This window comes from Belonocnema kinseyi, chromosome 10 (assembly GCF_010883055.1).
Source record: "Belonocnema kinseyi isolate 2016_QV_RU_SX_M_011 chromosome 10, B_treatae_v1, whole genome shotgun sequence".
NCBI lineage: Eukaryota > Metazoa > Arthropoda > Insecta > Hymenoptera > Cynipidae > Belonocnema > Belonocnema kinseyi.
Genome location: NC_046666.1, coordinates 795630 through 809029, shown reverse-complemented (window position 1 = coordinate 809029; position 13400 = coordinate 795630). Strand labels below are relative to the sequence as shown.

At 25.2% G+C, this 13400-nt stretch overlaps 2 protein-coding genes across 7 annotated transcripts in view; one reads left to right on the top strand and one right to left on the bottom strand.

Annotated features, from left to right (window-relative positions):
• LOC117181470 (organic cation transporter protein-like) overlaps positions 1 to 13400 on the bottom strand; it is a 104022-nt gene that overhangs the window by 6031 nt on the left and 84591 nt on the right. For all 4 annotated transcript variants that reach the window (XM_033374152.1, XM_033374149.1, XM_033374153.1 and 1 more), the window contains exons 5-8: positions 9128 to 9386; positions 8821 to 8989; positions 3951 to 4184; positions 605 to 819 (exon numbers count right to left, since the gene is read on the bottom strand). In XM_033374152.1, coding sequence (XP_033230043.1) covers positions 605 to 819; positions 3951 to 4184; positions 8821 to 8989; positions 9128 to 9386 — 877 coding nt within the window. The remainder of the gene's footprint in view (positions 1 to 604; positions 820 to 3950; positions 4185 to 8820; positions 8990 to 9127; positions 9387 to 13400) is intronic.
• Positions 1 to 13400, top strand: part of LOC117181471 (DDB1- and CUL4-associated factor 12) — a 251124-nt gene that overhangs the window by 158852 nt on the left and 78872 nt on the right. The window lies entirely within an intron of this gene.

The following is a 13400-nucleotide window of genomic DNA, read 5'->3' as shown; positions in this document are numbered from 1 at the left end:
ACAGAAGAAGAGAAGAAAAATCAGGAGATAGATGAGGAGACAGAAGAAGATTAGAAGATGATGAGGAGATAGAAGGAGAGAAAGAGTATAAGGAGATATATGAGGAAGAGATTCAGGAGAGAAGAGGAGGAGGGTAATCAGAATATATATGGAGAGGGAGTAGAGGAGAAGTATCAGGACATAGATGAGAAGGGGATGTGCGAGAGGACAGAAGAAGAGGAGGAGGAGGATCAGAAGATAGATGAGGAGGCAGAAGAAGAATAGGAGGAAGGCCTGGAAATCGATGAGGAGGAAACAGATGAAGCGTGATAATCAGAAAATATTTGAGGAGGGAATAGAAGAGAAATATCAGGAGATAGATGAGGAAGATATAAAAAAAATAATAGGAGGAGAAAGAAAAGGATATATCATTAGCATATCGACTGAGGCTCGATCCAGGCCAGTTACCTCAATTATAAAACGATCGGAATATACCGACTGTCGGTAACTTAGCATATAATTGAACCTTATCTGGTCGGTAAGGGTTCCTGTACTCTCACAGCTATACTACTTAAATATCTAGTGTCGATAAGTAAGATATTGGAAAAAATGAGTGATTAATTACCTGCAGGAACGAGAAGAGTCGCGACTAAAAATAGCCCGGAGGCAATCATACAACCACACAAAATTACCTTCCTGCCCCATCTATTCAATGTGAAAATGAGGAAAAAGTAGGCGGGTATTTCAACAACACCAGAAATAACGAAAGTGACGAATTCGTTTTCACTGAGTTTTGAGGAGCCCCAAGAAAGCCCGTAGTATGTCCCGCTGTTTATAAACCTGGAATATAAAAAAAAAGATGCTGTTTTTATATCTCAGGTTTTTTTATCTTCCCGATTTTATCCGATTAGCAACCATTTTTACATTTTTCTTTGGTATAAATTCACTCGAATTCAGATATATAGTTACAAGTTACAATAATATTTGCAATCAACTTGAATTATAAATTGAAGGAACAAAGAAAGCAAGTCATTTGTTTATTTTACAATTTTATTATTTTGAACAAATAAATTATTTTCATATTTTTTTCACGAAAAAAACTCTTGGCAATCTATTAATGTGTCAAATAATTTTCTCAAACTTACATAAAAACCTACAAGAAATTATTAAGACTTAACAAGTAGTTTTGTTATAAATAATTGATGTCAAACAATATACAATTTTCATTATTCTTTCTAGGAAAAAATTCTTTTTCATCATATACGTCTTAAAATATTTTACTGAATTTACTAGATAGCAAATTATTATTTATAGATAATATTTAAGCTTGTTATAAATAATTTAAGTTAACTAAATAGAAAATTTTCATATTTTTTAATAGGCAAATTTCTTTTCACATTAAACAGTGCCTTATTCCGATTTGCTACGATAATTATTGAAAAAAAAACGAATTTTAGCAAAATAGTTGCTTTTTTAATATAAAAAAATGATTTTTTAAACTAAAAATAGAAGAATTAAATTTTTAGTTAAAACAATTAATTTAAAAAAAAATAATTCTACAAAATATAATATAATTTTTAACCTAATTGATGAATTTTCTACCAAAAAAGATACCGTTTCAACAAAATATATATTTTCTCAATTAGAAAAGATAAATTTACAAACCAAAACTAGAATAATTAAATTTGCAGTCAGAAAAGTAAAATTTAAAAAATGCGTTTTCAACAAAATTAAATAATTTTCAAGTGGAAATATAAATTTGCAAGCGAAAATGTAGTAGTTTACAGCTTCAGTTACAGAAATTAATTTCCAACTAAAAAAAAAAAACGAATTTTTAACCAAAGAAATTAATTTTCAACCAAATTCTCAACCAAATAGAGGAATTTTCAACTAAAAAGATCAATTATCCACCAAAAATAAAATACTTCAATGTTCAGTTATTAAATAAATTTTTAATCAAAAAAGAAAATAATTTTCAACAAAACTGAACATTTTTTAACGAAAAAGATTGCATTTCTATCAAAAAAGGTAAATTTTCCACAAGAAATATGGAATAGTTGAAGTACATTTTCAATTAAAATGATAAATCTTCAACTAAAAAAAAAACTCAAGTCGTAACTAAATACGTGAATTTTAGACTAAAAATATATATTATTCAACTGAAATAACATACTTGAATTTTGAGTCAGTAGAATAAAATTTGTAAAAAAAAAATAAACGAATTTTCAGTACAATAGTTAAATTTGCAAGCACAGAAATTAATTTTTAACCAAAAAATGATAAATTAATTCTTAACCAAATACAGGAATTTTCAACTAAAAAGACAAATTTTCCACCAAAAATAAAATACTTAAATATTCAGTTATTAAATAAATTTGCAATAAAATAGTAAGCGAATTTTTAACGAAACACAAAATTTTTTAATCAAAAAGATTACATTTCTATCAAAAAAGGTCAATTTTTGACATGAAATATGGAATAGTTGAAGTACATTTTCAACTAAAATGACAAATCTTCAAATAAAAAAAACTTAATTCTTAAATAAATACATAAATTTTAGACTAAAAATATAAATTTCGCAACAGAAATAACAACTAAAATTTTGAGTTAGTAGAATAAATTTTAAACAAAAAAAGAAACGAATTTTCAATAAAATAGTTAAATTTTCAAGTACAGAATTAATATTTAACTAAAAAGATGAAGTTAAAAAAAAGAGGATTTAAAAAAAATAGTTGAAATTCCACTTAAAACAGAGAAATTTCCAACTAAAAGTAGAACAATTAATTTTTAGTAAAAAGCTTAATTTTCAATAAAATCAAAGTCAATTTTCAACGAAATAGTATAATTTTTAACAAAGAAGATTAAATTTCTATCAAAAAAGATAAATTTTCGACAAAAAAATGGAAAAGATACACTTTCAGTTAAAAAAATTAATTCTGAATAACAAAAAAGTAACTTTTTACCAAAAAGATAAATTTTCAACCAATACGATGATTTTTTTACCAAAATAAACGATTTTTCTAACATAGTACATGAATTTCCAATTAAATATTTGAATTTTTAAAGGTTTTTCATCAAAATAATTAAATTTTGAACAAAAAAAAAGTTTGTCAACAAAAATGATGACTCATTAAGCAAATAAATAAATTTTTAAATAACAAGGATGAATTTTCAACGAAAATTTGATATTTAAACCAAAATGGATTTTAATTTTATACCAAAAATAGTTGAATTTTTATCAAAATAATTAAATTTTGAACAAAAAAAAAAGTTTATCAACTAAAATGATGACTCATTAACCAAATAAATAAATTTTTAAATAACAAGCATGAATTTTCAACGAGAATTTGATATTTAAACCAAAATTGATTTTAATTTTATACCAAAAATAGTTGAATTTTCATCAAAATAATTAAATTTTGAACAAAAAAAAAAAAGTTTGTCAACTAAAATGATAAATTATTAAGCAAATAAATACATTTTTAACAAAGTAGTTTCACTCCCAACACAGTAGTTGAATTTTCAATTGAAGTTGATGAGTTCTGAACGAAAAACGTGATATTTAATTGATATTTCAACCAAAAAGGATTTTAATTTTATTCGAAAAATAGTTGAGTTAAACCGAAAAAGATGAATTTTCAACAAAAAAGTTTTAATCCTAAACAAAAAGAGTTTAATTTTCAAATCAAGTGGTTTGCTTTTTTTAATCAAAATAATTAAATTAACTTCTATTTCATTTTTTCGAAAATTCCCAAACTCTATCAGGTTTTCTCTGACAATCCCTGACTTTATGGAATTTCTTGTTCTATAAAAACTGTGTAATTTAAAAAAGTAAATGTTCGTTTCACTCTAGAATGTGCTTGAAAAAATATATATAAATATATAATAATAAAATAAATAAAATAATAAAAATTGTAAATAAATGTGTATTTCTTTAAATAATAAATGCTATATATGAAATTGTTACCTACCAATTGAAAAATATTAACAAACTCTTCTTCCTTAAATTGGGATACCGGAACAAATCAAACAGCGATGGTTTATTTTCATCTGGAGTGGTGTCTTCATTACTATCATTTAAGAGCACCTCCATTGTTTCATCTGCAATTTCCACACCATTTTCCCTGGATGCTCTTTGTAGCAAATCTTTCGCGTCCTGAGTTCGACCCTTGGTCAATAACCAGCGAGCTGACTCGGGAATAAACCTTCATGAATAAAAAACAAAAACAAAATGCTTTATTATTCAAACTATTAGTCTTGGTGAATTTAGAAGTGGACCAGGCCACTTGTACGTCTAAAACGACCACCCTGGTCGTCTAAACTAACCACTCTAGTCGTTTAAACAACCGGTGGTCGTCTAAACTAACCATTCTGGTCGTCTAAACTGACCACTATGGTCGTCTAAACTAACCATTTTGGTCGTCTAAACAACCAATGGCAGTCTAAACGATCGCCGGTCGTCTAAGCTAACCACTCTGGACATTTAGAAGACCGCTAATCGCCTAAACGACCACTCTGGTCGTCTAAACTAACCACTCTAGTCGTTTAAACAACCAGTGGCCGTCTAAACTAACCATTCTGGTCGTCTAAACTGACCACTCTGGTCGTCTAAACTGACCACCCTGGCCGTCTAAACTAACCATTCTGGTCGTCTTAACAACCAATGGTCGTCAAAACGATCGCTAGTCGTCTAAGCTAACCACTCTGGTCATTTAAAAGACCGTTAATCGCCTAAACGCCCGTTGGTCGTCTAAACAAACCACTCTGCTAGTTTATACGAGAGCCCGTCGTCCTATCTAACCACACTCGTAATTTAAACGACTGTTTTTCGCCCAAACTAACACTATGGTCGTCTAAACAACCGTTAATCATCTATTTCGTAAATCGATAAATATCAGCAAACATTTTTGCAAGAAATTGATTGACTTTAAATCATATAATAATTAATTATATTTTTTTTAATAATTATATTTTATTGATAATTAATTTCATTGCACACTAGCAGTAAATATCCGCGCGCAAATCGCATTTTCATGTGTCTCAATTTTGATTAAATAACATTAAAATAGGCAAATTTATAAGTCCATTATTGATCCAATTTATTAATATTAATAAGCTTTTAAATATTTTTGAAACGACAATGGATAATTATTAATTTCGAATTGCAAGAGTCTGAAATTTAAAAAAAAATATGTATATACGAACGATTTTGGACAGTTTAATTGCAAAAAGGAGTTGAATCGTATAATTGTGTCAAAATTATAAACGTGTCAAAACGTTAAAAATTTAATATTTAAGATTTAAATTTTGTAAATTGAACTTTTATCAATTATAAAGTTCAAAGATTCAATAGTCTAAATTAAAGAATCAAGCAATGAACTTTAAAAATTTTCAAAATTATATTATTTTAAGAAACTTTAAGCTAGAGACATTAAAAATTGAAAAATAATTTGTTTAACTTAATTGTTCTTAAATTAGAAATTATTTTTATTTTAAATAGTCTAGGCATCCTTCAAAAGCTTAAAAATTTTATTTCAAAATCTTGAGAAATCTAGAAGTAGTTTAAAATTTTTTCAAATTCAAAATAATTTTTGATTTTGTTTTCGGAACTTTTAAATATATTTCAAAATGAATTGAATTTTTTCTATAATTTTAAGAAAATCCTGCAAATTAAAAAAAATGAATTTGAATTTATAAATAACAATAGAACAATAGAAAAGATTCTAATTAAATTTAGAACTTGAAATAATTTCAAATACGTACAGCCGAATTAAAAACAAAATGTAGATTTTTGCAGATATTCAAAAGTCTAAGTTAAAGAATCAAGCAATGAACTTAAAAAAATTGTAAAATTTATATTATTTTAACTAATTTTAAGCTAGACACATTAAAAATTTAAAAATAATTTTTTTTAACTTAACAGTTCTTAAATTAGAAGTTAAACTATGTTTATTTTAAATAGTCCAGGCATCCTTTAAAAACTTAAAAATTTTATTTCAAAATCTTGAGAAATCTGGAATTGGTTCTAAATCAAATTGAAAATAATTTTGGAATTTTTTTTCGGAACTTTTAAATATATTTCAAAATGAATTGAATTTTTTCTATCACTGTTAGAAAATCATGCAAATAAAAAAAATTATTTGAATTTATAAATAAACATAGAAAAAAGAATTAGAAAAATATTAGTGTAATTTTAAGAGATATTTAGAGGTTTTAAAGAAACTTGAAATAAATTTAAAGCTTTTATTTAAAAATAAAATGCAGATTTTTGCTGATTTCAAACAAAAAATTTAGAATTTTTTTTAAGAATTGTGAAAGACTTCAAGAGAATAAAAAATTTTATTAAGATTTTTTAAAATTGTAGGAAAATTTCGATTAATTTTAAGATTTATTTAGAAGTTTAAAAAAAAATGTTAACACACTTCGTTTAAATTTCTTGAAATAATTTCAAGTTTTTAAATAATTTTGAATCTTTTCAAAACTTCTAAATATCTCATAAAATTACTAAAAAAATTTCTAAAACTATTAAGTGTTTAATTGTTATTTATGCGTTAAAATTTAACAATTTCACTTATAAATTAAAGACTTTTTAAATAGAACAATTAAAATTGTAACACTAAAAATTTAAAAGTTCTTCAAAAATCTAAAGATTCAAAGCTTTCTATGTAAAACAATTCAGTTTCAAATTGTTTTCTTTTAAATATTTGGCCTTAATTTACTCGTATTAAATCAACAGTCAAATATTGCTAAATATTAAATACTTGTTCTTTTTCTACGTTAAGAAATTTCAAATTAAATGGGATAAAAATTAAATAATTTAGACTCGCAATATTTTTAATTTAATAAAAGCCTTTAATTATGATTATATTATTATGGATTTATTTTTAAGTTGAAAATAGTAAAACGCGCGTTTACATTTTTTAATGACTAAAACAAATTAATAGAAATAATATATTATTAAATTTATTTATTAAATTTAATATAAAAAATAATATAAAGCAAGAGCGAAATCTCTGAATTAAAAATATATTATTGATAAATCATGAAAATTTTTATTTAAAAATAATATTATCGGAATGAATGATATATTAATTTCAATTCTTATCGAGACTTTCGAATTGAAACAGTTACAATCAGGAAATTCTCAAATTTTTAACGGACCTAGAATCGTTTAGTCAAATCAATAATTTTTCAGATTTCTATACTTAGAGTACAAATCCATTTTTTAAATAATTTATTTATTTATATTAAGAGTTGATAAAATAAAACTATTTTTTATCAAAAAATTTCAACTTCAAATGCTTTTATTTCTTAATTGTTTCAATCTTCAAAATTGCACTTTAATTAATTAAAAAATTGGTAAAGTCGAACTTGGACAGATTTTTGTTCAGAAAATTCGTAAAATTTCCGGTTTCCGGGTCCGGCCGCCACTCTGTTTTTTATTTAAAAAATCTTCGATTTTAAAAACTTTTAATTTTTTAAGCCTTTAAAACTGCATTTTAAAATTCTTTAAATTAAAATATATGCTTTTAAAAATTAAAAATCTAAAATGGAAAATTTGTAAAGTGAACGATTTTTGAATGAAGCATTCTAAACTGAATGATTTAATCATTTATAAAAATCACAATTTGAAAACTTATTTTTAAAAAACGGTTGAAATCAAAGTTGGAAAAATTTTTTATTCTAAAAGTTTTGTGAAATTCCTGGTCAAAAAATAAATTCACCGTCATTTCCCGGGTTTCCCGGTCTAGCGGCCACCCTGCTTCCTTCAGAATTATTATTCATTTTAGAAATTTTTGAATATAAAATATTTTTCAATTTAGAATTACTTATTTCCTTAAATCTTCAACTAAAAGTTGAAAAATTTTAAGATACTTCATGTCAAATTAAAAATTAAGATAAAGAATACAAAACAATATTGCTATGCTATAATATGATTTTATTTTTTGAAATTTTAAATCTTTTCAATTCGAAATTATTTTATATTTACATCAAAAACTATTAAATTCAAAATTGAAAACTAATTTTTATTTGTTAAGAACTATTTAATGAAATAATAAAATGATAATAATTATTATTAATTAAAAAGATATCACAGAAATAAAGTTTTTTCCATGCATTTGTTCCATTTTTTCCCTTTCAGCTTTCAACGAAGTGAAGTTAGCTGATGGTTGAAGTGAAAATACCTAATTGAAATTTAAAATTCGAAGCCTCCAAAAATTAATCTACAAATTAACTTAAGAAAAAACTTTATTTTCAAGGCTTCAAAAAGATTAAACTCTTTTAGAATTGCACATTCAAAACTACAAATTAAAATTAAAATTATAGAAAATTTAAAAACGACAAATATATTATTTATAAGTATCAGAACATGGAGTATCAATTGAAATTTATACTGTATAGATTTTTGTGCCCAAAGATGTAATTCTATCACATCAAAAGTCACTCTAATTTTCACCATTCCAAATTGCAGAATTTTAAATACTGCTGGTCGTCTAAACTAACCACTCTGGTCGTCTAAACTGACCCCTTTGGTCGTCTAAACTGACCACTTTGGTCGTCTAAACTGACAACTATAATCTTTTAACCGCCTGTTAGTCGACCAAACTAGCCACTCTGATTGTTTAAAATACAATTAGCCGTCTAAAACAATTACATTGGTCGTCTAAACTAATTCCTTGAATTATCCAAGTTCTTTAAACTCCTTGAACTCAAAAGAATTCAAATAAATAAAAAATCCTTCTAAAAAATAGACTAAACAAAAGAGTATTAATTACTAAACACGTGTGCTAATTAATTCTAAATTTAGAACCGAGTATCATATTTTTAATCGACACTTACCACCAATAAACTAAGAACAATATATTGGGAAGAGTGAGAGCAATCTGCAACATTCTCCAGTCTCTGATGAAATAAGCAAATCCAGCAGTCATGATGTAACCAATTGTAAAGAACAACTGAACACCGACACCAGCGATTAATCTTTTTTTAGGGCCAACCATTTCGAGTGCTAGAAAAAAAAAAACAAAAAAAACACGATTCGTTTATATCTTATACCCAAAACATCCAGGATATCTATTTATTATTGAAAATATTAATATAATATAATATATTATTAGAAAAACAAAGTAGAGTTGTATTTGATTACCTATGACATAAGCGACGAGGAAAACACCACTTGTGGTGGAGCCAACAATTGATCTGAAGATGACGTAGGTGACAAAGTTGGGAGCTACACCAACTATAATTCCACCAACCAGTTGAATGACCAAAGAAATGAAAAAAATTGGCCGTCGTCCATACTTATCGGATAAATATCCGAAAATCATCGATCCAAGCATGACTCCTACCATGAACAAAGAGTCACCGGTTGCTAACCACCAGGACTTTTCGCACACCAAGTTCCACTGAAAGCAGATTTTCCCACCTGAGTTTCAAAATGTCTCATCACTTTTTTCTTTAAAGAGGCGTGTCTTAAACGAAAAATTACAGATTTTCCAGTAGAAAAAATACGCTTTTCCAGGTATCTTTCAAAGACAAAGCTTTTGAATTTCTAGAATTCTAGATCCCTGGTCGTCTAAATGATCGCTGGTCGTCTAAGCTAACCACTCTGGTCATTTAAAAGACCGTTAATCGCCTAAACGCCCGTTGGTCGTCTAAACTAACCATTCTGGTCGTCTAAACAACCGATAGTCGTCTAAACGATCGCTGATCGTCTAAGCTAACCACTCTGGACATTTAAAAGACCGTTAATCGCCTGACCGACCACTCTGGTCGTCTAAACTAACCACTATAGTCGTTTAAACAACCGGTGGTCGCCTAAACTAACCATTCTGGTCGTCTAAACAACCGATGGTCGTCTAAACGATCGCTGGTCCTCTAAGCTAACCACTCTGGTCATTTAAAAGACCGTTAATCGCCTAAACGCCCGTTGGTCGTCTAAACTAACCACTCTGGTAGTTTAGACGACAGCCCGTCGTCCTATCTAACCACACTCGTAATTTAAACGACTGTTTTTCGACCAAACTAACACTGTGGTCGTCTAAACAACCGCTAGTCATCTATTGCGTAAATCTATAAATATCAGTAAACCTTTTTGCAAGAAATTGATTGACTTTATATCATATAATAATTAATTATAATTTTTTTAAATAATTATATTTTATTAATAATTAATTTTATTGCACACTAGCAGTAAATATCCGCGCGCAAATCGCATTTTCATGTGTCTCAATTTTGATTAAATAACATTAAAATAGGCAAATTTAGAAGTCCATTATTGATCCAATTTATTAATATTTATAAGCTTTTAAATATTTTTGAAACGACAATTGATAATTATTAATTTCGAATTGCAAAAGTCTGAAATTTAAAAAAAAATATATATACGAACGATTTTGGACAATTTAATTACAAAAAGGATTTGAATCGTATAATTTATAAGCCGAAGCGCTAAAAATATAACAATTTTAATTTTATTTTTTAAGAATCGCGAAACTAGCATGAATTTAGATAAAAATTTAAAAAATATGAAACTGTCAAAACGTTAAAAATTTAATATTTAAGATTCAAATTTTGGAAATTGAATCCTTTAAAACTTACAGGAATTGAAATTTTATCCTTTATAATTAAAAGCGTGTAAAATTAAATAATTAAAGATTGAAAAATGTTCAATTTAAATAATTTGAATCTTTCAAAGACAAAGCTTTTGAATTTCTAGAATTTTTAATGTTTATTAGATAATAAAATTACAAGTTAAAATTAAAAATTATTAGACAACTTTTTCTAAAATGAAAAATGAATTGAATTATTATTTTAAAAAATTTCAAAATAAATATTACTTTTAAATGGAAATCGTTAAAAATGAAAAAATTTCTACTCTCGAACGTTGAAACTGAAACGAATGGGAACTGCATTCAAAACTAAAAAAAATTTAGGTACAAAAATTGTGATATTTCAACGTTTTTATAATGAAACCCTTTAAAATTAATAATTATTAAATTACTAATGATATTTTACAAAATTTAACCAATTTAATTGTAATTGAAAATTAAAATCCATGAAAGGAAAAAATTTGGCGTTTATCATGAAAATATAGGAATCACAAATTGTAACCACTTAAAATTATTGAAATTGTTCATTTACTGATAGTTCAATTTCAGTTAGTTTAATTTTCGTAGTTTTTTTATTTTAAACTCAATTTTTAATTTTTTAATTTTAAATCTTCCCAGGGGGGCCGTTTTAATCGAAGAAAAAAAATTCCGATCATATCCCGGTTTTTACCGATTCGCAAACATTTTTCACGGCTAATGAAATTTAAAAAATCAAGCTATATTCTAAACATTTTTCCATCTAAAGTAATAAACAATAAACAACAAATTAAAGCATCCAAAGTTAAATACTTGAATTCCAAACTTTTAAAATTGAAGTTCAAAAGTTTTCAATTCAAAAATTGTCTATTCAAATGCTCAAAAATTTACACGTACCAAATGGAAGGTTAAAACAATTTTCAAATAAAAAATGCTAAATGAAATGCAAATAAACCGCAAATTTTAGAACTTTTATAAATTATAAATATATAATTCTATATATATAAATATATAAATTCACGTTAACATTTTCAATAGTCTAAATTAAAAAATCAAGCTATGAACTTTAAAAATTTTCAAAATTATATTATTTTAAGTAATTTTAAGCTAGACACATTAAACATTGAAAAATAATTTTTTTAACTTAACAGTTCTTAAAATAGAAGTTAAATTATTTTTATTTTAAATAGTCTAGGCATCCTTCAAAAGCTTTAAAATTTTATTTCAAAATCTTGAGAAATCTTGAAGTGGTTTAAAATTTCTCCAAATTCAAAATAATTTTGGAATTTTTTTTCGGAACTTTTAAATATATTCATATTTAAAGAGGCGTGTCTTAAACGAAAAATTACAGATTTTCCAGGAGAAAAAATACGCTTTTCCAGGTATTTTTCTTTTACCCTGAAAAATATTTTTCACTCAAAATAGAAATTCTAGGTCTCGTAGAAATAAAAAAAAATGACATGCGAAATTTCTCATACGCCCCCAAAATCTGATTTTATGATCAAAAAATGTTTTTCCGTTCATTTTATTTAATATTTCCAAGTTTTTCAATTTTACCAAATTTGTTGTTGATTTGTTGTTGATTTAAACGCTTTTAGTTTTCAACAAACCAATTAAATTTTGAACAAAATAGTTGAATTTTTAACCTAAAAAAGATCATTTTTATACCAACTAGACAAATTTTCTACACAATAGGCGATTTTTTAACTATATTATTAAATTTTTAACCAAATAAGAAAATTTTTTTAACAAAATACTTGAGTTTTCAATCAAAACAGTTGAGCTTTCCTTCGAACACATTAATTCTCTGCCAAAGAGATGTATTTTCAACGAAATAATTAAATTTTAAACCAGAGATGAATTTTTAATTAAAATTATGAATCTTCAACAAACAAACAAAATTTTTTTGACAAAGTAGCTAAAGTTTTTAACCCAGAACTTAAATTTTCTAACCAAATAGACACATTTTCAAAAAATTTAACTTTAAACCAAAAGACGGATTTTTTTTTGTAAAATAGCTGAATTTTCGACCCAAAAATATAAATTTTAAACAAAAAAGACCATTTTCAACATAAGTTACAGTATTAACAAAAAAAAGTAGAAATTTCAACCAAAAAGATTACTTTTCTAAGAATAAAGACGAATTTTTATTTAAAAAAAAATTAACAAAAAACAGAAAAGTTACATTTTCAGGTAAAAAATTAATTTTTCACAAAAAAAAAAGAATCTTGAACAAAATAGTTAAATTTTCAACAAAAAAGATGAATCTTTAAAGAGTTAAATAAATTTTGAACAAAGTGGTTCAACTTTTACGCAAGTAGTTAAATTTCCAATTTAAAAAAATCAATCAAAAATTCAATATTTGCATTTTTAATTGAAGAAAATATCAAATTTCTTCCAAGAGATAAATTTTCAAAAACGAAATTGTAAAATTTTCAAGCCAAAAAGACGAATCCTTTACCAAACAGTTGAATTTTTAATCAGAAAATGTGAATTTTTAAATTGTTAAATTAATTAAATGAAAATAAATTAAATAAATTATATAAATTAAATTAATAAATTAAAAACTAAGTTAAATTAAATAAAATAAATTGTTAAATTGTCCAAATTTTCAAGCCAAAAAGAAGAATCATTTACCAAACAGTTGAATTTTTAATTAAAAAAAATCATTTTCATCCCAATAGTTAAATTGTTAGATTGTTAAATTAAATTAATAAATTAAAGAATAACTTAAATTAAATTAATTAAATTAATTGAAATGTTAAATTTTTAAGCCAGAAAGACGAATCCTTTACTAAACAGTTGAATTTTTAAACAGAAAATGTGAATTTT